Here is a 24,308-nt window from a genome sequence, read left to right as displayed (position 1 = left end):
TAGGAGGTGCTGTGTAAGTGGTTTTACTTTGTCCACATCAAGCGTCAGTATGAACAATACAGATGGGTGTGAATAACAGTGTGGGGCTCTGGAGTCACCTGGACCTGGGCTCCAGACCTAGCTCTGCCTTTTACTTGTGGGGTGACCTTGGGCTGCTCACTTGACCTCACCCAGGCTCAGTCTGCTCATCTGAATGGTGCAGAATAAGAGCAGCTACCTCTCAGACTGTCAGGACTAGAGGAGGAAATGCCTGTGAAAGCATGGTTCAGGGCCTGCCAGATTCTAACTGCTCATCAATGATAGTGATGGCTCTCATTGGGAAGCTGGACCCAGGCTCCCAAATGGCGGCACCCTATGCAGCGGGTTGAGCCTTGGAGGGCAGAATGTGGGTGGGCCCCAGGTTGAGTCATCTGGGCTTCGACACCCCCCTTCCCCTGCCTGGTTGGGGGGAACGCACCATCCTCATCTTGGAGAAGTTGACCAGGCCGTCTTCCGTGTAATTGGGCGTCCCCTCCTCGATGAAGGCCAGGTCGGTGAGGTACATCCCCAGGTAAGGGACACAGGGTGGGTCACAACTTGGAAGCAAACGGAATTAACAAAAGTTTTTCATTTAAAAAAAGGTAACGTCTACCAAGAACAGAACATCCCGCATACACCTTTTGCTTTGCTAGAGGCAAAGGGACTTGCAGTCACCAAGAATCACACTATACTCTAGGACTGACTATTCTACAAGCCTAGGACTGTCAGCTGGGTCTCAGGGCCAGTCCTCTGGGGTGGTGAGGGTGACATGGTACTGACTGGGGCCTCTTATACCCACTGGGGCATCTCAAATTGTCTCTTTCCTTCCCGAGCCAGAAGGTTCTCCCCTACCTCTCTGCCTTCTGTCCCAGTCAGTCCTTGGGCTCTGTCACCAGCCCCTCTAGACTCACCTTTCCTGTCTCTCCTTGGGCCTCTCCCATCCAGATCTGCCCCATGAATCACCTCCCGGAGGGCTCTGCAGCCCCAGCCACCCCACTCCTGCCAGTACCCTATCTGACTCCCTTGTCTCTGCTCCCTGAGACCTCTGTCTCCGCTGGCATCTCCCGCCCACCTAAGCACTGGGCTTGGGTGCCAGGGCAGGGAACCCTTGCTCTCTGAGATCACTTTCCTGAAAGTGATCGTAGCTTCGGGGCAGGAGGTTGGGTGATAGTTTCCATAGTTGGTGACTCTTGGGGGACTGCATCTTTGGGAGCGGGGCCCCTGGAGTGATGGACCATGCCTCTCTGATTTTTGGTCCAAAGCAGGGGCTCCTGTTACTGCTCCTTCCCAGCATGTTCTGGTGCCCCTGGCTGGATGCTGGGTAAGGGTTGATGGAGGCTGTGATGGAGCCTGGCAGCTGTTATGTGCCGGCAGGGCTCCCTTTAGCTCCTTCTGGGGCCTCCTCCCCAGTGCTCTGCCACCTCCTCTCAGCTCAGCACACAGATGCGGTGGCATCATCGAGCACAGTGCAGTGACCCTCATTCCCAGCCCATCTCACCTTTGTCTCCTTATGGCCGCCTGGCAACCCTGCTAACCTGGAGGAAGGGGAGGCCGGGAGGATGATAGAGCAAGAGTAGAAACCTGGGCCTTGTCCCTCACCTGCCTACTGTGTGACCCCGTGCCAGGCCTTTCCCTCTCTGGTCCTCAGGCTCCTCATGTATAAAGCAATGATGCCAGCTAAGACAATTTTAGGTGGTCTGACAGCTGATTTTAGGTGACTTACAGGCACAATATTAAATAACATGAATTCACATGGTAAGAAACATTGGATTTTTACTTTTCCCCCTTCTGCTCAGGGAGAGTGCCTCATTTGGTGATAGTGTGACTTTGACACTTTTGACACTTGCCATTCTCCTTTCACATTTTATCTTTTTAAACAAATAGTGACAGGTGTCAGAATCAGAGTGTTGGCAAGCATCAGTGTTTGGCCAGAATTCAATAACATTATTTTGTTTTTACCATATATTTTTTAATGGCATTCTCGTATTTACAGCAAGTATGCTGGTTTTCCATTTGTCATGATATAAAAATTTCCTGCTTATTTATTTTTGGGAAAAAGTGAATTAATGTAAAGAGGCTGTTAGGTAAACACAAGTACAGTTGGCACAGTATGGCAAAGTCGTGAAGGAGGCAGATGCCTGGCGTTAGGGACACAGCAGGCAAAAGTGTTTTTCCAAATGTAGGGCTGACCCTGTCATGGGTGTTGAAATCAATTTAGAGGGTGTAGACTAGAATTTTTAAAAAGTGAAAAAGGGCCGGGTGTGGTGGCTCACTCCTGTAATCCCAGGGAGTGGGATTTGAGAGGTTGAGTTGGGAGGATCACTTGCATCCAAGAGTTCAAGACCAGCCTAAGCAACATAGTGAGACCCCATCTCTATTTAATTGAAAACAAATAAAAATAACAAGTGAAAAAGAAAATATCTGACTTCATCAAATGGAACAAAGGTATATATTGTTTTGTGGAATTTTTTCTCCTGTAATGCATATATGCATTTGTATACAGACTTGTAATTTCAAATATATATATTTACTGTGGTTTGTGATTAAAAAAGAGCAAGGATCATCCAGCCACTGGAGGGGCTGCTCTGCATCCTTCCATTCCTTCTAGTCCATGATTATTACATGCTCAGGTCTTCATTTCCTTTCTTTTTTTTTTTTTTTTGTCAGGGTCTCACTGTTACCTAGACCGGAGTGCAGTGGCACAATCACAGCTCACTGCTGCCTTGACTTCTTGGGCTCCAATGGTACTCCTGCCTTAGCCTCCTAAGTAGCTGGACTACATGCACGCACCACCATACCCAGCTAATTTTTGTATTTTTGGTAGGGACAGGGTTTTGCCATGTTGCCAGGCTGGTCTGGAACTCCTGAGCTCAAGTGATCTGCCCGCCTCAGCCTCCCAAAGTGCTCAGATTATAGATGTGAGCCACTGTGCCCAGCCAGCTCTTCATTTCCTTTCCATCATTCTCCAAGTCTGAAGCCCAGGATTATGAGTCTGATGGAGAAATAATCCAAAGATCGGAGAAGTAACTCTGGGGTTGTAAGGCTGTGGCAGTGTAGACTAGTGGGTTCTGAGAGGTGCTCTCCCCCTTCACCCTGCCACCTGCACGTGTGACAGTAGCCAGGTAGCCATGGAGTGCTCTAAGGATAGAAGGGAGAATGGGAGGCCTGGTGACTGCGAGCTGACAGCAAATGATCAAAGGACTCAGAGTGTTTCTCAAGGCTTTCGGGGGTTTCTGAACACCCAGACCAGTGAAAAGGATCCGAGGTCCTCTGATCACTGAGGGTCGACTTCCCCTGGTACTTATGGGGAGTCATGGTCCAGTTGTGGGAAGGTGGTGGATTTGCAATCGAATCACTTGCAAGTAGCATGCCCAGCCCCAGTACTAACCTCTGTCCCTATTTACTACCTCTATGGCAGGGATGTCCAATCTTTTCGCTTCCCTGGGCCACACTGGAAGAATTGTCTTGGGCCACATATAAAATACACTAACACACTAACGATAGCTAATGAGCTGAAAAAAAAAAATCACAAAAAAATCTCTTAATGTTTTAAGGAAGTTTACCAATTTGTGTTGGGCTACATTTAAAACCATCCTGGACCACAGGCGGCCCTTGGGCCACAGGTTGGACAGGCTTGCTCTGTAGTGAGGGGCCATGAAAGAGGGGATGAGAGCACACTGAATCACACACACACACACACACACACCGCCATCTGAAATTCACAGCCGTGTGGGCAAATGTATGGAGTTGCCAGAGTGGGACAGAGGACTGCTGGAGGGCCCCGCAGGGAGACATGGCATGGGGACTGAGCCACACCGAGCCTCTGAATGAACAGGGAAGCATGTTGGGGCTTCCTGTAGGCAAGATACCCAACAACAGGCCAGTCCTGAACCTTCCATATGGGCCTTTTGGCCTCTCTCGGGTGAGGTCCAGCTCTTGCCTATTGAGCAGAGCTGATACAGGGGTGGCTTCCTCTGCTGGCAGAGCCCTCACAGGTCTGCAGCTAGCATTTTAGGGAGCAGAGGGGAAAGTGTCCCACCCCTAGCCTGAAAGCTGTTTCTGGTTTCTGGGCAAGGCCTTGTTGTGGCACTCCCATGCCTGGTGACACCTGACCTTGCCTGTGGTTGTTTGGAGCCCCCAGACTGGATGTTTCTTTCCACCAAGATGCTCCTGATGATGTTAAATGGAATAAGGGAAATTATGGGGGACAAGCTACTGCTGACATGAGGCAGCTGCCCACGCTCTACACCAAACTCCAGGAAACCGACCCGTGACAAGCACTGAGTCCATCTCTCCTTCCTCCTCCTCTCCGACTTTTCTCTTCCCTGTACTGCCCTGGCTGTGGGATGGGCCACTCTCTCTTACAAGTTTCTGCCGACTGTAGTTGGGGATCTCTTCTCTTCTATCTTGAGGCCTGGGATGGGCATTCAGGGAGGGCGTGAGGGCCCTTGAGGCTGGGCTGTGTGGGCTGAATCCCCTGGGGCCAGGGTCCAAGGTTCTGGCACAAGGTACAGGGTGATTAGGTAGGTAGTCTTTGAAAAAAACACTGCGATGGGGTGGGGGTGGAAAGTCCCATTTTACCACTGGGTTGCTACTCTGCTCTGTGGTCACAGGCAGAAAATAAAGATAGAGATAGATATTTGGCTTTGCTGGAACCCCTGAAATTCTAGAGCTCAGCCTTTGGGCTCATCATATCCATACAGATAAATTGATTCTCACCCTGATTAAAGGGTATAGGGGATGGCCTGGCAGTCAGCTAGCCGACACACTCCTCCATGGCTGTTCCCATCCTTAATTCAGGGGAACAAAGGGGAAAAGCTTTCACTGCAGCAGCCTACAGTAACAGTGTGTCCCACATGTTCCTCTAACTCAAGGACTTCCTATTCAAATTAAACACAAAATGTGCAGATATGAAAGTGTGTGCTCGGTTGAGATTAGACAGGGTAGTCAAAACTGGAATCGGCCCCAAAAGAGCTGGTGACCACATTTTACTGCTAAATTCAGTTCTCAACCAAATTCTTGTTGCCTGGAGCTGTGGAAAGGTTCTGACTGCTGGGAGGTTGGGAGGAGGGAACAGTCATGGGACTTCGCCAGGATGTAGGCTTGGGGAATGAAAAGGGGAGATGAGGCCACTCTCAGGGCACCCGGCAGGGACTGAAGGGGCACACACAGTTAGGGCTGTTGTAGGTGGGGCAAGGGACATTTAAGAGAATGGCTGGCGGGGTGTTGATTTAGGGTTTGGTGGTGAAGTCTTGGCTGGGAAAGGCAATAAGGCCATTTTCCAGCCTGGATGCTGGTAGAAATTGGGTATTTTTTCTTTTTTCCTTTTTCTTTCTTTTTGAGACAGAGTCTTGCTGTGTCACCCAGGCTGGAGTGCAGTGGCGCGATCTCGGCTCACTGCAACTTATGCCTCCCGGGCTCAAGCGATTCTCTGCCTCAGCCTCCCAAGTAGCTGGGATTATAGGCATGCACCACCACGCCTGGCTAATTTTTGTATTTTTAGTAGAGACAGCGTTTTGCCATGTTGACCAGGTTGGTTTCTAGCTCCTGACCTTAAGTGATCTGCCCGCCTCAGCCTCCTAAAGTGCTGGGATTACAGGCGTGAGCCACTGTGCCTAGCCTGATATTGGATATTTTAATGAAAAGCTGAAAAAGATGCCTGGGACATGTGAATGGGCTGCAGACCAACATGGTGAGGCCTATAGCATGGCTGCTTGTCTGGGGAGGTCATTGGCTATGCCCATGGACTACCACCTTGCTACTCTTGCCCCCATCCCCCGCCTAGTGAAACAGACGCTCAGTATTCATGCAACATCGCTCTTTGTGAAAACCTTAGAGCCTCAGGAGAGGGGGTGCGGGAAGCATTTTCCCCAGGTTTCCCCAGTCCCTCCCTCCTCTGCGTGCTTTGCCTATGTCTCTGTAAGTCCAGAACCTGGTTTGCATAAAGCTCTTAGCTCCCAGAGGCCCGCAGGCCACCTCTGCCCTGTGCTGCAGGGACTAGGAGAATGTGGGAGAGACACTTACACGGGCCCGCAGGCCACCTGAAAGAGGGAAGACGGTCAGGATGGGGACTCAGACAGAAAGGGGGGCCCCAGAGGCAGTGGAGGCAGCGGTGGTGGCGGCAGCAGACCAGGAAGCCAGCCATGTGAGGAGGTGGATGGAGTGGTGCCCCGGGGGCGGACGGACAAGTTGGTGAATGCACGGAGGGGCAGCTCCCCACAAGCACAGTCCACAGGGGCTCTGGGGAGCCCAGGCAGAAGAGAGACGGCCGGACAGCACAGATGGGTGCAACATCTGTCTGAGAACACAAATAAAGTGGAGATGGTCAAGGCGATGGCACACAGAGCTGGCGAAGGACAGACCAAGTATGGCAGGAAGAAAACGAGGAGGCAGACGAGGCTGGCAGAGGGGGTGAGTAGTCCGTCAAAGCCACTGTGAAGGGCTGGAGGTTTTGGCTGGCCCCATCCTCAGGGTCTGGGGGTAGTAAACTCTGGTGGTCCCTGCATCAGCCATGATCATGGGAACACCAGGAAGGGAGGAGAGGCTTCCTAAGCTATACAGGGAACCGGGACCCCAGGGGTCTCGCCGGGTCTCTCCAAAGTGTGGCAAGTAGCCAGTCAGGCAAGGAGAGGAACGGACACTCACTCAATGAAAGGAGGGTTGAGACTAGTGCAGAAGCCTGAGTAAGCACCTAATGAGAGTGACAGAAGCAAACCCCCCATTTCATGTGAGTGTGCGGCCACAGTGTGTGCAGATGGGCTGAATCAGTGCTTCCCTGGGAGAGCTTGTCTGGAGCCCAGGGCAAACCTTGCCAAGCCCTGGAGGCCAGCCTGGGCCAGTCCTGGTGCTAGGCCATGGCCACATGGCCTTGGACCAGTCACTAGCGCTTCAGTTTCTTTGTCTGCAAGAACAGGATGTGGGAAGCAGCCTTATCCTGGTGGTTCTCAAGGGGGGAGGATTTTGCCCCCTAGTGGACATTTGGTAATGTCTGGAGACAGTTTTGGTCGTCACAACTGAAGGGGGTGCCATTAGCATCTCACAGGTAGAGGCCAGAGATGCTGCTAAAGATTCCACAGTGCACAAGACAGTCCCCCTCAACAGAGGATCATGGTAGTCAAAATAGCAAGGGTGCTGAGGCTGAGGACCCCGCCTTATGGGCAATGTTGATGGCGTTAAACACACAATGTCTAGGCAAGTCCTTTACAAACTTTAAGTATGATTATTGTAAAACAGTATTTTTTTGATTCCAAGATGCCACTGTCTATAAAATGAAAACATATTTTGATGATGAATTCTCAAGTGAAAAAGGAAACACAATCATGTTAAATAAACAACACTGACTTTAAGACATCTCCTGATGTCAGAATTATTAAAATGTAAAAAGAAAACGTACATTTTAGAATCGAGACATTTGGCACCACTGTTATTATCATCACAGCTACTATGCTTTCAGGGATCCCAGCATGATTCCTGTGCTTCTCCCAGGAAATGCCAGCAAACTCTGGAGTTTCTCTGGCAGACCATGGAGGACTCCACCATTGGGGTCCAGGAAATGTAGGGGTCTTGTGGGTAGACAGATGAACAGACAGACAGACCGACCTCCTGCTCTGGCTGGGGGTGGCACGTGAATGCCTCTGCAATGCGGGTCTATGATTTTACAAATAACAGTGACAAAACGACAGACACTTACTTTTTCAGAGCTTCTCTGAGATTCTTAAATCTGCCCTCAGATGACACAAGCTTTTGGAGCTTATCAATCAAAGCTTTAGTCTAGAAGGAATCAGAAGCATTTACTAACACACAGCACACACCAAGGCCCGGGACCTCAGGCCCACACTCCAGCATGCTGCCCGCCAGGGTTCCAGAATTGCATTCCCTTGGGATCTGGGGGCCTCCCGTGTTTGGGCACCTTGCTCCTGAACTCCTCAGGAGTTGGGCATGGGTCCTTGTTGAGTGTGCCTGTGCTCACACATCTCTCAGAAGCAAGGAAGTGGATGTGAGGGACCTGAGTGTGGATTTGGCCCTGGGAAATGTTGCAGGAGCCCGACACCTGGGCAGTTTAGGACTTGCTGGGTGACTCCCAGGAGCCTACGCTGAGAGCAGGAAATGGCAGATTTTTGATTTTCCTGATCTTTCTCATGAACTACACCCAAAGGATGTGACCCTCATCTCACATGTTCCCTTTTTCACATCAGAAACACCACCCAAATTTAAGGATCAAGAAAAAAGATGGGAGACGAACTGATCATCAGAAAAGAAAAGGCCTGGCTGGAGAGAGGAAGCCCCAGAGCAAAGGGCTTTGCCAAGCGACCCCGCCAGGCCCAGCACACACATCAGGCTGCAGCCGAGTTTCAGTGGCTGGAGTCTGTCTGACCCACGGAGCGCCCTGGGTCAAGCCTGGCTTTGTGCACTGTGGAGCCTGAGGGAAGGTCCTTTCCCTCAGGGGTCCTCAGCTCCCTCACTGATAAAATGGTGAGATAGGTTAGAGACTTCCTTTGCAGCTCTGTTCCTCAAGATTCAGAATGTGGCTGAGAAACCACCGGAGCACAGCCAGAGCCCTAGTCAGCCTGAAGGGGAGACAGGCCCTGGAGGCCAAGCACACGCCCAATCTTGGGGTCAGATTTCTGCTGAGAAACTTGTCTACTGAAAAGGACAATCTAAGTCTCCATTCTGACAGGAGGAGATCTGTGTGTGCTCTTCAAGGGGAAAGAAGGGCTGAACGTACCATTCAGTTCCGTGCCTTATCAACGAGCAGAAAAAGCCTAGCCACCTGGTGTGGACTAATCCTGTTCAGAGCACAACTGTGTTCCGGATCTGACACGCAACAGAATAGCACACAGCACACAGAGTCAAGGCAGATGATTCTGCTTTCACTTGAGATGTCTGCTCTCCAATGACTGGCGAAGGCTGGATGCCCTGGCCCACCTCTGTTCTAGATCTCAGCTTCCCTCCTGCACTTGCCCCTTTCCAGAGCTGCACCCTCCTTCCTCTTCCTCTCCATCCACCTGCAGAGGAATGATCTGATATGGCTTGAGGTCAGAGGCGGGGGCTGAGTCAGGAAACCTAGGGCCTCCCCAGCCTCTGTCACCTACCCTTGGCATGCCGACTGGCAAATCACCACTCCTCTTGCCTGTCTGGCCCTCAGGGTCCCCATATGGAAAATGGGAGGGTAAATCCAGGTATTCCCTAGGGCAATACTAGCTCAGATATTCTAGAATTGTGGGAGACACAGAAGCTTGATCAGGAGGTCCCGGTGGCCATGTAGCTCTAGATGAAGTGTCACCGTGCTCTGAGGCCGTGAAAATGTGCAGAAGATATTCCGGGACCAATTTGTGGCTCTGAACTGGTCACATTTTTAACTTCCTCCACATCCCCATGCTTGCTGTGTATGGCTGCTCCTCTTTGGGTTGTCATGCTCTCTCCAGGAAGGAGCTCTATGGCCTGGGAAGCCACAGAATTTTCTCAGCTGCTGCTTAAAAAGTATGTTCCAAGTTGAAGCAGTTCAAGTATCTATCTTCTAGCTGGGCCAGGAGCTTCTATCCTTTGATGCTCCATGGGATACCAAGCCTCTGGGATCTTGGGTGTCTCTGTTAGAGTGTGGACACCAGCAGGTAGAAATGAGGGGCCCTTGGAATATGTGATTGAGAGCAGGGACCAAGCAAGGAGCCTTGGAGTCAATGTCAGGAAGAAAGATGATTTTGTGGTCTCCAAAATTCCATCACTTCCTGTTCACCAAGCGGAAGACTTCTGGCTGGCCAAGAATGTTCCCTCCCAGAGAGGCCAAAATCTACTGTTAGCCAAGGCGAGGCTTTTGTCTCCAGGAGAGGCGACACACAAATCCATGTTAGTCATTGTACTGTCCTATGGAAGAGCAGCATCATCAGATCCTGTCTTGAGGGGTTTTTTTTGTTGTTTGTTTTTTCAAAGAGGATGGGGAGAGGGGTTAAAAGAAGAAAGGGGAAATGAAAAGTCCCAAATGAAACCCAGCTGCCTGACTCTTGCCAGGGGCTGAACCAGACTTGGACATAATGCTTTTCTGCTATGGTGAGCACATTTAAGCGAGCAATAAGAACTGGCTGCTGAGGTTACAGTTCAGGCCATCTAAGAAACGTGGCCATTTCGGAGGGTCTCCAATGTCCATGGGACGCCTGTAGAGAGATAATGAACTGCCCCTGGCAGATGCTGAGCAGGCCATGACCAGGAACTCCCAGAAGCTCCTGGGGCCAGGTGCTGTGCAGACACACAACCCTTACACGGCTGGGGGCTGCAGAAGACAGCTGGGTCCAGACTGCCATAGAGGGTGGAGACCTCATGCGGTGCCAAAGGCACTTTTGATTTTTGAACCAGGCCAGCTGACCCTAAGTCCAGAAAGACATCCTAGAACACAGGCTGAATCACATGCCCTGACCACTGAGTGTCCTTGATTTGCACTCTCTGCAGAGAACAGAAGATTTCAGGATGGCCAAGCTCATTCCCTCCCAAATCCATGAGGAAGGTGATGCTGGAGATCGAGACCAAGAAATGCAAGGAGTGTGGGTTCCAGGAAGCCTAAGTGGGGTGGGAAACTGAAGCCTGGTCTCCAGGGCCTCTGGAAAAGATGATGTCATTCCCATAGTACAGGGGAGAAGGAGAGAGAGATTTACCTGGGATGGGCCCCCAGATTGTGGCAAGGGCCCTGCCTGAACCTTGACAAGCCAAATGAGGTTGGGTGACTTGGAGGTTCCGCAGAGCCTTGCTCAACACCTGCCTCTAGGAGTTCATGACAGTATGTACCATGTTTGGCTGGATGTGCCTGCAGCTCTGAGCTCCTGTGCTCCTGAGCTCTGCTCTTTCCTGGAGCCCGCAAACAAGAGTAGCATCTTTTACGGTCCTTGACCCCAAGCCTGGCATCTCTGTGTGCCAAGAAGCAAAAGGCCCAATCCCACTGGATTGTAATGGGGTGTCCCTGCATGTTCTGTAGTCCTGCTGTCATCAGGGGCTGGAGTGACCAGAAGGTGGGGGAAGGGTAGCAGAGATGTCCCAAGACTTTCCTGAGTTTGGCTGCTAAGTAGGGAGGATTATGGACATGCCGCCTGCTTGGTGGGTGGAATCAAGACCTGCCATTGACATGAGGAGGGTAGTGAGGAGCAGGTGATAAAGAGAACAATGAGGGTGACACAGTATGCAAGTCCAGAGTGGCCCAGATGAGACAGGGCCCTTGGAGCCACTGGATCCCACACAGCCCACCCAGCGGTAGGATGACAGACACTGCTGCCAAGGGATCGTGCTTGGGGGCTTGCCCTGTCTACTGGGGGTGCTTGTCTGGCCTCCTGCACACATGCAGGCTGGGGTGGGGGCATCCACCAAGTGCACTAAGGAAGTGGTCCAAGTGCCTCATTGTGCTCTCCTATAAGGAGCACTGGTCCCTCCTGACCCCAATGCCTGCAACTTTATTCCTGAGGAAGAATCTATCTTATGGTTTTATGTTCATGTTTTATGTTTATGACTTTTCAGATTCATGTTCTGAGTGAAGAGGGATCGAGCCCACATTTAAGGTGATCAACTAGCTGACAGGCTCCAGGGAGCAGCTAATTCTCTGTGGCCAGAAGGGCAGGTGAAATCAGAATCCTGGGAAGGGCTTGCAGGATCATCTGACGGAAGGGTCCTCTGATGGAAGGCTCACCTGACCACGGTCTCAGCTGCCCTGCAGATCCCCATAAAGCCACCACTCTCGCCCCAACTCCAGAAGAAAAGTGTTGGGACCAATAATCACCAACATATTCTTTCCACTTTGAGGTTTTAATTACTCAAGTGGGAATTACAGTCCCACAGTCTCACTGCCACATCTGTGGGCCTGCTATCTGGTCCCAGGTGATATACGGGAAGTGATTCTCTGTTTTACCTGGGAGTGTTAGACCTCAGCCCAGTCCTTTGCCCACTTGTAGATGCCCAGTGGCCAGCCCACGGGTCTTCCTGCCCCATCCCCAATCCAGCCCCAGGGAGGCAGTGGTGCCAGCCTCCTGCCCGCACCTGCTTAGAGACTTTGAGCCATGTCTTTTTGAGCCGGAAGATTGCACTGCGGTTCATAGATGAGGTGATCTCCAGCACAGCATTGTAGTTGTGGAGGCAGCGGCAGATGTCAGCCACGGCCACCCACTTCTCGATGGCGCTCACCCTGGCATTGATGTCCTCATTGCGGATGATTTCTGAAGCAATCAAGTTACTGATCTTTAAGCCAATGCAATAAGACAGGGAAAAAGAGGAGTAAGTATTGCAAAGATGATAAATAATCACTATTTGCAGATATAATTGCCCGTTTGAAAATACAAGAAGGAATTGGACAACTGTGAGAACAATGAACAGAGCTTGCTAGGGTTGCTGGCTAAAGGTTCAATATAGAAAAATGAAAAGTTTATATATACATTAGCAATAATCAATTAGAAAATGCAACAAAAATACAACCTTCCAAATAACAATGGGAATTTGTAAATACCTAGGAACTTAATGAGAACTATGTAGGATGGGAAAAACAGGTCACCAAAGGATATAAAAGGCTTGAATAACAGAGAAAGAGATCAAATTCCCAAATGGGAATGTAAATATGTCATTTTTCTGAAAGCTGATACATGTGTTTAATGTAATCCAATAAAACACTCAGGCCTGGTGCAGTGGCTCACACCTGTAATCCCAGCACTTTGGGAGGCCGAGGCGGGCGAATCATTTGAGGTTAGGAGATCGAGACCAGCCTGACAAACATGGTGAGACCCTGTCTCTACAAAACACACACACACACACACAAATTAGATGGGTGTGATGGTGCATGTCTATAATCCCAGCTACTCAAAAAGCTGGGGCAGGAGAATTACTCGAACCCAGGAGGTGGATGTTTTAGTGAGCTGAGATCACGCCACTGCACTCCAGCCTGGGTGACAGAGCGAGACTCCATCTCAAAAAGAAAAACAAAAAACAAAACAAAACAACAACCCTGAAAACAAACAAAAAACCAAATACCAATGAGAGCTTTCTCTAGAAAAGTAATTATAGACAAAGTAATTCTAAAGTTCATCTGGAAGAACAAATAGTTAGAAGGGGCCAAATTCTGAGGGAATCCCCCATCACACAACTAGAGCTTGGACAGGACACACTTTGAAGCACTGCTGGTCTCACATACACAGTAGAAGATATCTTCTAGGACTCCATCTCCAAACATGACATGCACATGAACCAATCAAGGGCAGGTTGGACCTGGAGCAGCTGGGGGCGGGGGTGGGAAGCTGGGGCTAGAACATCAGGGAATTAGAATTGCAAGAAGCTGGAACAGCAGGAAGCAGTGGGCTTTCTGGTACATTCTTTTGTCACTTCCTAAGACTTTTTTTGTTTTGTTTTGTTTTTTGAGACAGAGTCTTGTTCTGTCGCCCAGGTTGAGTGCAGTGGTGTCATCTCGGCTCACTTCAACCTCCGCTTCCTGGGTTCAAGTGACTCTCCTACCACAACCTCCCAAGTAGCTGGGATTACAGGCACACACCACCATGCCTGACTAATTTTTGTATTTTTAGTAGAGATGGGGTTTTACTATGTTGGCCAGTCTGGTTTCGAACTCCTGACCTCAAGTGATCTGCCCACCTCGGCCTCCCAAAGTGTTGGGATTACAGGTGTGAGCCACTGCACCTGGCCTTTGTGACTGTTTAATTATTTTAAAATAAAAAATTTAAAAAAAGACTACTACTTTAAAAAAAGGCAATAAAAGGACATTTACAGATGAATTAAATATTATAGGGCTTTATTGCTAAGAAACCTCAAAAATAATTTCTAAAGGATGCTCATCAAGAAGAATGAATTGTAAAACTACTTAAGAATGGAACTACTACTTAAGAACTACTACTTATTATCAGGAAGGATAATAACGCACAGTAGTACATGTATTATATTTCTTAATTAAATTGAAGTTGTAGTTAAATGTTTTTCCATCGAGAGAACATGGAACTTAAAAACAGTTTTATATAAAAGTGATACTAATTTTTGAAATAAATAGATCAGTCAAATCTTCCAGAGAAGAAGGATAAAAGGAGTATCTGCCAGTTCATTCTATGAAGCCAGTATTACCTTGATACTGAGACCAGAAATGGATAACAAAAGAAAGGAAAGCTACACACCCTTTTGTTTAATATACCATGACCACATTGGGTTTATCCCTGGAATGCAAGGATGATTGAATATTAGAAAAAAAGTATAATTGTCATTTACTATATCAACAGATTAAGGGAGGAAAACCATATGACCATCTCCACGGATGCAGAAAGAAATATTTGATAAAATTCTGTATTTGTTCATGGTTAAATCCATTAGCACCCAAGGAACAAAAGCTAATTTAAAAAAAAACCTGGTAAAGAAACAAACATCATTCCACATAGGGAAATATTAGAAGCATCTCCTTTAAAACCAAGAAGGTGGCCAAGTGCAGTGGCTCACTCCTGTAATCCCAGCACTTTGGGAGGCCGAGGTGGGTGGATCACCTGAGGTCAGTTCAAGACCAGCCTGTGCAACATGGTGAAACCCTGTCTCTACTAAAAATACAAAGATTACCTGGGTGCAGTGGCGTGCACCTGTAATCCCAGCTACTCGGGAGGCTGAGGCATGATAATCGCTTGAACCTGGGAGGTGGAGGTTGCAGTGAGCCGAGATTATACCACTGCACTCCAGCCTGGGCAGCAGAGTGAGACTCTGTCAAAAAAACCCAAAAAAAAACCAAACAAAAAAAAAAAACCCAAAAAACCCCACAAAAAACCCAAGAAGGAGACACATGATCACCATGTCCATTCCACGCTGTCCTGGAGAGAGACGGGACTTGGGTGAGGCAGGCGAGGTATGGGGTACAAGTGCAGAAGGGTAAGTAGCGCCTTAGATTTTGCTCTCTGGGGACCTTGCTTGTCTTACCCTAGTACCCCAGCTTGGCCATGGTCCTGAAGATCCTGGCCAGTACCAGCTAAGAGGACAAAGACATTAAAGGCAAAAGGACCAGAAAACAGCAAACAGAACTGTGCCAGGGAGAGACGAGGTAAATCGCTATTGTGCCAGCACATGTCCTGTGTGTCAGAACCAAATGGTGGATTTGAAGAGAGATGGCCAAATGCCAGGTCGTTACAAGGGCAGCTTCTCAGGTAGACCGTGTGCGTTCAAAATTGTACTCTGCTGTGTAATGTTGGGGATGAAATTTCCCCTCCTCGAGCCTCAGTTTCTTCATCCGCAAAGTGGGAATGGCAGGATTAAATGAGATGATGCTTTTGAAGCACAGCGTCTAGCATGCGCTGAACACTCAATGAATGCTCACTTCATATTCTTGTCTTTCACTTGCTTGACTCCTGGGCACACAGTGGGACAGGGGAAGGGAGGGGATGGTGATTTGTTGCCTGGTGCTGTAAGGTGTGGTCAGATCAGGCCTCTGTCAGGATGTTTCCTGAGGCTTGGTCTCTGTCCCTCTTTCTCTCCTGAGAGGCACACAAGTCTCCTTTCTGCTGCTGTGCCTACTGCAGGAGCCACTGGGTGCCCGGGCCTAGGAGGCCCCAGAGGGCTTCTCCCTTGAGCTGCAATCCCTGGGTCTTTCTGGTTTCTTCCAGGCTGCTGAGGATCCTCCCAGGATATGGTGTGCTGGGGGCTGGGGCTGGTGGGATGTGGCCCTGGCCAAGGTGGCCAGGGCAAGTGGAATCATGTGCTCCCACCACCGGCCCTCAAAGGCTCTTTCCTCGTGTTGATGATTAAACTCAGAAGAATGAGGATGCTGAGTGCAACTGTTCTCAGGGCTGTTACGAGGCTGGGAGTGACCCATCTCTGTGGTTCAGGGGCTGGAACTTGCGCAAATGTGGGGAAGTTGCTGGGAGGGATTTTTTTCTTTCTTTTTTTTTTCTCACACAGCTGATTTGCACTGTGCAGCAATGAAAGTCATGAGCCACCATGCACCAGTTAGGAGACCTCAGCATTTGCCCCTCCAGAGCCTTGGTTTCTTTGTATCTAAAAATGTGAGGACAGCCCCCATCTTTTAGTTGATGTGAGCTTTCAATGAGATTACTATGCACAAAATGCTCAGTGCTAGGCATGAGGTAGGCACCCGGTTAGGGGGCAGTGGATATTCTTATTAAAGAACATTGCAAATGCTCCCTGTGGACATGAATTGAGCCTCAGAAGGCTCTGGGACCTGTCTGGCCCCCAGTTCTCTGCCGCTCCCATGTTTCTCTCAGAAGGGATTCTGGGAGCTGGGGGTGTGTGATGCACCCATCTGAACTTAGTGTGCTAATCAGTCAGTCCAGACGCTTTGAGTCGCTTATGCCAGGCCAGTTTGCAGGCCCAGTGCTTGGTCCCATCTCAACAGTTCTTCCCCTGGAAAGCTGGGGCTGGGAGGTCTAGAGGAGGGAGCTGGAGGAGCTGGATATTGGATCATCTTGATCCTAGCTGGGGACATTCAGGAGCCTTAGTCTCGCTCAGCACTGTGGCCTCCTAACATTAAAGAGAATTAAACATTCACCTTCAGGGTAGCCGAAACAGCCAAAACATTAGGAGATTCTGAGGGTTCTGGATAATGTATGAATTAGAGGGAAGCTGTCTGTCATTTGATGAGGTTAAAAAATAGGAAGCATAGCAAGGTCTTCATTGCTTTCCTTCTAATCCTTCATTCCTTTCTGTTCTCTTTGCCGCAGACTCCCCAAACACCCTGCTCCGAGGAGTGACCCCTCTTAGGAATCACAAGTCCTGGGTGAGGGCTCGTGGTGAGCCAATGCTGGGCTGAATGTCTTTAGATGACTGCCCAGTTAATCATCCTACGACCATTCTATGGTCAGCCCCACTTAATAGGAAAAGAGACCGAGACCGAGGTGAGGCAACCAGCCCAAGGCCACATGGCAAGGGGTGGCAGGGCTGGAGAGGACCCAGCAGTCTGGTTCCAGCCAGGTGTATAGCCCATTCTCTACCCAGCCTCTTGAGCATCTTGCCAAAGAAAAACCTCAGCGAGAGAAGCGGTCCCATCCATACTCACATCATTGAAGTGCTTGGTGGTTTTCATGATATAAGGGGTCCTTTCATTCTTTTCCAGTTTCATCCATCCTTGTCCGAAGAACTCCCTGTGGGAAGTAAGGGGAGACCCAGGTGGAGGAGGTGAGGTTTGCCTTGCTGATTTCATTGCTCCATGCTTTTTATTTTATTTTTATTTTTTGGCTTTTTGAGGCTGTCATTTTGGGGGAATGACTTTCTGCAGAACCCTGGAAGGAAGGAACCCTGGGCTGAAGTCCAGCTCTGCCTTGTCGCAGCTGTGTGGCCTCAGACAAACCCTTTATAGAGCAGGGCTTCAATTTCCTCATCTGTAAAATGGGAATAAAGATGATCCTTTCCTCACAGGGTTACTGGGAGGCTGAAATAAGGTGTGGGAAGGCACACACCTTATTGTGAGGTACAGTGGAAATAATTTGTTATGAATCTTGTTTTCTGACAGGGAGAATTCACATTTTAGTCATTGCAGCAGCTGGTCTGTAGGATGACGGAATAGAAGACCCTAAAAGGGGGCAGATAAAAGGCTTAAAATGCCTGCAAGCCAAGCCACAGGCTCCTGACATCATAAAGTGACAGGAAGAGGGGACCTTGGCAGAGCCCTATGGGCAGAAGGGGCCAGGGGAGGTGATCTGTGTTTGAAAACATATCCCGCTTCTCCTCCTACAGGGACATATCAGGAATATCAGCTGCTTCTATGTCCAGGAGATGTGACAGGTTTCCAAAGTGCCGACGCTCTCTATTTACACGAGGCAGCACCCGCGCTGGGGAGGGCTGCGAGAGTGCCAGGTGGAGCTGAGGCCAAAAGCCCCTCAATCATTCAAATCCGGCAAGCTCAATTTTGGGAAACCATTCTGGGACCATTGTTAGGAACTGAGACATATTTGTTACAAGGATGCTTACTGCAGCGATAAATATAAAAGTGGAGACTGAAAACACCCTCGTGGTTTAGTAACACACTGTTAGAGAATGCTGTGTACTCATTAAAAATAATGTTTACAAATGCCATTTTGGCATAGTGTCAGAGGAAGGAAGAAGGATACAAAATTATAAAAGTAGAATAACTGCAATGAACACCAGGGATGACTGAGGCCACAGCAGGTAACAGCAGGCCTTGGGGCTTCTTCAAAGTCCACATCTGTCCCCTAAATCAGCTCCTGGAGGTCACTGGACCCACACACGCACCCACGCTCATACCTGTGTGCACAGTTTCTCACAGGTACGTGTGCACACACACATGAACACATGCTCTTTTCTAGATACTGTCTTTCTAGGAGCTCTGAGTTAGAGATGATTCCAGAAAAGTGTGTATGTGCAGCCGACAGGTAAGGAGAGAACTTGGTGGGCAGGAACAGAAACAGGCTTCTCCGTCATTCTGCGGACCCAGGCACTATTGTTTTAAGCTGTGGAGGGTCCGCACAGCTCTGGAAGTTCACTGCATATGCTTCTGGGGTGCTGTCCAAGACAGTGCCTGAGGAAGCGGGGGGAGGCAGGTGCTGCCTGCAACACTTACTCATAAGGAATCTTCTTGAAGACGAGGTGGTCTAGCAGGGTCAGCTGCTCCGCAATTTCTAGGGCCGAGTGGTTTTCAAAGGGCTCAGCCTTCACGCCTTCAGCCTGGTTTTGAGTTAGGGGAGCAAGGTTTTGAGTTAGGCCCACGACGAACACCTCCTGGATTCTCAGCTGCCTCTCTGGGGGTTTCTCCCCCTCGAATTTGGTGCGCAGGTGGATGGGGTATGATGCCACCTCAAATCTGGTGGGCGGGTGGATGGAGTATGATGAGGGAAGGTGGAGGGAAGGGAATGGAGGGAGATGGGCCCCGCCCTGTTGTGCCGGTGTGTGCAGCCCAGTGCTCGGACCGCCCTCACCCACCCTGCCAGGGAGCTCCCAGCACATGCATGAGACAACCGAGGTTTCCAGATGTGAACCACTGGCCCAAGTTGCTAAGCTGGAAGTGGGCTGACTAGGACTGGAGCCCAGGTCATCTGACTCCAGGCTGTGCCTGGCCACTCCCTTTAGGGTCCGCCTGAGCCAACAACTGGCTCTATACAATTTCCTTTTGAAACTAGCAGGTGTGGACTCCCAGGCGTGATTAGCTCCTGGGATGGTCCTGTGCTTAGAAGACAGCTGACCCACCTTAGTCCTGGGCCTTAGTCAATGTCTCTGGTCCCCAGGGGCCGCCCTTGGATACTGTCATTAAGGGTGTCCACTACTTGGGCCCTATGATCAGAGATCTTCAGGGAGACATTAGCCAGGGGACAGTGGTGCCCACGGCAGGAGATGGATGAGAGGTGGACATGGGGAGGCCAGTGTATTGGGCACAAAGGCCTCGTGGAAGGTCTGCTGGATCTGAGTGAGGGGTGCTGGAAGGCGATGGGTAAAGGGACAACTATGTTGGTCTTGGGAGGAGCCTGTTAGGAACAAGAATCCTCCCCCATCACCACCTCAGGACCAACTGGGCCACACAGGAGGAGAGGAGAGGGGTCAACTCCTCGGGCAGCAGGTGCTCCAACAGATGACTGTCTCGTGTGCCTCATGCCTTCGCTTTCTCATGCTCACTTCACTCTGTTCAGAAATCCTAGTGGGCTGGGCTGAGCACCCACAAGCAGCCCATCTGCTGGGTCCCAAAGGAAGTGGGGCCATCCCTCCTAAACTAAGTGTCTCCCTTCCTCCCATTTCCTCCTCAGATGAGCACTGAGGTCTGCCACATGCCGAGACAGAAAGGCAGGAAACACGGGCCCTGACCTCAGGGAGCTCCAGCCTAAGTGGTTCCAAGTCATGTGAACGGAGCGAGGACCGTGGAGGAAAATAGCCTCTGTGTGTGCCGTGTGGGTGCTGTGTGTGTGGTGTGTATGGGGTGTTTGTGGTGTGGGTATGTGTATGTGTATGTGTATGTGTATGTGTGTGTGTGTGGTGTGTATGGGGTGTTTGTGGTGTGGGTATGTGTATGTGTATGTGTATGTGTGTGTGTGTGTGGTGTGCCTGTGGGTGATGTGTGTATGTGGTGTGTGGTGTGGTGTGTATGTGGTATGTGTGTGTGTGATGTGTGTGTGGTGTGGTATCTGTGGTGTGTATATGTGGTGTGTGTGTGGTGTGGGTGTGTGGTATCTGTGTTTATTGTATGTGTGTGTGTGTTGTGCGCCTGTGTTGATGTGTGTGTAAGTGGTGTGTGTGGTATAATGCGATGTGCATGTGGTGTGTGTGTGTGTATGTGTATGCATATGTGTGGTGTGGTATGTGTGTATGTGGTATGTGAGTGTTGTGTGCGTGGAGTGTGTGGTGTGGCGTGTGGTGTGGTGTGTGTGTGTGTGGTGTGTGCCTGTGAGTGATGTATGTGGTATATGTGGTGTGTGTGTGCATGGTATCTGTGGTGTGTGTGGTATCTGTGGTATGTGTGTGTATGTGGTTGTGTGTGGTGTGCACCTGTGTGGGTGATGTGTGTGTGTGTATGTGTGGTATGTGGTGTGGTATCTGTGGTGTGTATGTGGTGTGGTGTATGTGTGGTGTGTGTGGTATGTGTGTATGTATGTGGTGTGTGAGCACTGTGTTCGTGAAGTGTGTGTAGTATGTGTGTGTGTGTGGTGTGATGTGTGTTGTGTGTGTAGTGTGTTGTGTGTGTGGTGTGGTATGTGTGTTTGCTGGTTGTGTGTGGTGTGGTATGTGTGTTTGCTGGTTGTGTGTGGTGTGGTATGTGTGTTTGCTGGGTGTGTGTGGTGTGTGTAGTGTGTGTGGTGTGTGTTTGGTGTGTGTGAGTAGTGAATGTGTGGTGTGTAGTAGTGGTATGTGTGTTTGCTGGTGTGTGTGGTGTGTGTGAGTGTGTGTGTGTGTTTGGTGTGTGTAGTGTATGTGTGGTGTGTGTGGTATGTGTGTTTGCTGGGTGTGTGTGGTGTGTGTGGTGTGTGTGTGGTGTGTGTTTGGTGTGTGGTAGTGTATGTGTGGTGTCAATTATTGGTGTGTTTTGCTGGGTGTGTGTGGTGTGTGTAGTGTGTGTGTGGTGTGTGTTTGGTGTGTGTAGTGTATGTGTGTGGTGTGTGTGGTATGTGTGTTTGCTGGGTGTGTGTGGTGTGTGTAGTGTGTGTGTGTGGTGGTGTGGTGTGTGTAGTGTATGTGTGGTGTGTGTGGTATGTGTGTTTGCTGGGTGTGTGTGGTGTGTGTTTGGTGTGTGTGGTGTGTGCTTGTGTGTGGTGTGTGTGTGTGTGGTGGCTGTCGGTGAGTTTTTCCTGGCAGAGCTGCCCTGGGCAGGGAGGGGTGTGTACAGAAACCAAGGTGCAGGAGTATGGATGTTGGAGGACATGAAGCCTTTGGGGATGTGGAGAGGAGAGTGGCAGGGCCACTGGGATGCCTGGTTGTAGTGAGAGGACCCAGGCAGGGGATCCCCTGTGTGCTTACAGGGAAGGGACCCTCAGCTTCTGAAGCAGCTGAGTGAATACAGGTGGGCAGCCCAGCCACTTTCCCATCTGAGGGTACCTTCCCATCTGGTGCCCTGGGGTTGGGCTGAACTGACAGGGCCAAGGGTAAGCTCAAGGAGCTGGGTGGCTTATGGCCCAGAGGCCCAGGCACTGTGGGGCCCAGAGGCCTGCACCAGAACCAGTGGCCAGAAGACGCGTTCTGGCCAAGGTGGGGTAGTTGGCTCCTTTCCCTGGGGTGGCCTGGGAAAGAGGGTGACCCTGGAAGCAGAGGTCAAAACTGACAACTTCCTCCACCTTTTATAGGCTTTTGAAAATCCTCGCTGTCTCTAGTGAGGCCGCGGGGTCCTCTCAACCCAGATCTGCCCCACACGCGCTCTGGGGACAAGAGCGGGCAGCTCAGCGGCTGTTTGTTCTGGAAGAACCTCAGGCTGTTCACGAAGGAACAAGGGGCCCTCATGCTCTTGAGGGGTAAACATTCCAGGTGGGCCTCTTCTGGGAAACAGGAGCAGAGTGCAGTCAGCTTCCCTTCAGCTGCTAAGAGGAGCACTTCTGTCCTGGGGTTTACCCAGCATTCTGGCCCCAAAGGGTCAGTCTGGAGGAAGTAGGGTCTGGGCACCGTCAACCTCCCTGCCTAAGGAGCACGTGTGGGTTCCTGGGGGCCCAGCCCTGCAGCGCTGCTCTGGGGGCAGAGTGTGGGCAGAGTGCTTACAGCTTCATAGGTGCCCTCACCACTTCCAGGAACCAGGAGGGCAACATGGGAGGAGTGGGGGCAGCAGGGGCCCAGAGCCTAGAGTCCCAGGTCCTCACGCTGGCTACTTCCAACAGACTGAAGGTCACTCAGCCAGCAAGGGGCTGAGCCAGCATGGCGCAATCTCTGCCTCTGGTGGGGGTGGTGTGGTCAGAGTGAGTCTGTCTTGAGCATCCCTGGCTGCTGTGATGCAGGGGCCAAGGGCTCTGGGGTGGCTTGTGATGGTATTCTGGGGTGCATAGCACTGACTTGGAAAAAAGTGGGCTGTAGCAGGACACTGGAAGTGCACAAGACCATCATTCCCTTACTCCTTGTGGAATGCCACGATGAGCTTGGCTTTGTTTGTGGTAAGCACAGCTCTCTCTCTGGGGTCCCATCATTTCTGGGCAGGTGGTGAGCTGCAGCCCGACTTCTGAGGATGAGGCAGTGTGGTAGATGGAATGAGGGAGAGTTGTCACTCTGGAGTCAGCCAGACCTGGGGTGAAGACCAGCTCTTACACTGCCACTAGGGCCTCCCCTTGAGCCTTCAGAGGGAGCATGACCCTTCCAACACCTTTTTTTTTTTTTTTTTTTTTTAGATGGGGGTCTCACTCTGTCACCCAGGCTGGAGTGCAGTGGCTCGATCTCAGTTCACTGCAACCTCTGCCTTCTACGCTCAAGCAGTCTTCCCACTTCAACCTCCCAAGTAGCTGGGATCACAGGTATGCGCCACCATGCCTGGGTAATTTTTTGTATTTTTGGTAGAGATGGGGTTTCACCATGTTGCCCAGGCTGATCTTGAACTCCTGACCTTAAGTGATCTGCCCACCTCGGCCTCCCAAAGTGCTAGGATTACAGGTATGAGCCACCGCGCCTGGCCTCCCTCTCACATCTTAATTTCAGACTCCAGAACTACGAGAGAATAATTTTTTTTTTTTTTTTTTAAATGAGACAGAGTCTCCCTCTGTTCCCTAGGCTGGAGTGTGCAGTGGGTGATCTCGGCTCACTGCAACCTCCGCCTCCTGGGTTTAAGCGATTCTCCCGCCTCAGTCTCCTGAGTAGCTGGGGTTACAGGCACCTGCCACCACACCTGGCTAATTTTTGTATTTTTAGTATTAATGGGGTTTCACCATGTTGGCCAGGCTGGTCTCCACCTCCTGACCTCAGGTGATCTGCCCACCTTGGCCTCCCAAAGTGCCAGGATTACAGGTGTGAGCCACCGTGCTCAGCCCATTCCTGTTTTTTTAAGCCACCCAGTTTGTGGTATTTTTTCACAACAGCCACAGAAAATGAATACGGGTGATGCCTATACTGGGTCAGGGGTCCTGGGTAGGAGGACGGGGAGGAAAGCCTTGGAAAGCAAGAGGGTGGGCCCGGCTCACCATCTGCGTGATCTCCTCCAGCGTGATCTGGTTGTCACCTGGGTCCTCCTGGGTCAGAGTCCTAGGCAGGAACGAGAAGGCATAGTGAGCCCCACTTCACTCCTCTGCAGCCCCTCCCCAGCTCGGGCAGCCCCACATGGCCTCTGCTCTTACGCCCCTCTGTCCTCGCCATCCCCATTGCCAGGAGCACCCTTTCCTCTTCGTCCTTCACTCTCTTCTTCCTGATGGTTCTGACCCTCCTGGCTGTGGGAGGTCCCCTTCTGGGGCCCTCTCAGTCCCTGGGCTTCCTGCATCTGATTGGGTGGGAATGACCTTTCTGCCACCTCAGGTAGGGAGCCCTTGAGGGAGGGACTGTGTCTGATTCAGCCCCATAGCTCTGGTGCCAGCATAGGACTGGACATTCAGCAGGCGCTCCTGCGAGCACATGGATGACGGGATGCATGAGAGGAAGGAAGCATAGGGAGCAGGGAGGCAGTACGGCAGCCACAGGCCCAGAGGAAGGACTGCAAGGATGGAGTTGGGATTGCAGAGGAGAGTGATACCCATGGTGGGGAATGAGGGTGCAGCCTCAAAGTCAGGCCAAAGTGCCTCACGCTCCCGGTGATGGGCTCAGAGTCACAGCTGGTGAGTGCCAACGGAGGCTGCGGACACTGGAGAACCAGGTCTGGGCTGCATGGGGACAGTCAGGTCTGCAGGCCTGCCGGAGCTGCAGGGAGTAGCTCTCTGGATCAGCCTGGCAGAAGGCATTGTCGTGTATATCTT

General features: G+C 50.7%; 1 protein-coding gene across 2 annotated transcripts in view; it reads right to left on the bottom strand.

Moving 5' to 3' along the window:
• The window catches only part of RASGRF1 (Ras protein specific guanine nucleotide releasing factor 1), a 129,620-nt gene that overhangs the window by 12,008 nt on the left and 93,304 nt on the right, over positions 1-24,308 (bottom strand). For both annotated transcript variants that reach the window (XM_031668439.1, XM_021940809.2), the window contains exons 20-25: positions 23,547-23,607; positions 18,542-18,645; positions 17,021-17,105; positions 12,028-12,225; positions 7,709-7,788; positions 458-575 (exon numbers count right to left, since the gene is read on the bottom strand). In XM_031668439.1, the coding sequence (XP_031524299.1) occupies positions 458-575; positions 7,709-7,788; positions 12,028-12,225; positions 17,021-17,105; positions 18,542-18,645; positions 23,547-23,607 (646 nt within the window). The remainder of the gene's footprint in view (positions 1-457; positions 576-7,708; positions 7,789-12,027; positions 12,226-17,020; positions 17,106-18,541; positions 18,646-23,546; positions 23,608-24,308) is intronic.

The sequence above is a fragment of the Papio anubis genome, chromosome 7 (assembly GCF_008728515.1).
Source record: "Papio anubis isolate 15944 chromosome 7, Panubis1.0, whole genome shotgun sequence".
Lineage (NCBI taxonomy): Eukaryota > Metazoa > Chordata > Mammalia > Primates > Cercopithecidae > Papio > Papio anubis.
Note: the sequence above shows the minus strand (reverse complement) of the source record. Positions and strands in the feature narration are given on the sequence as shown.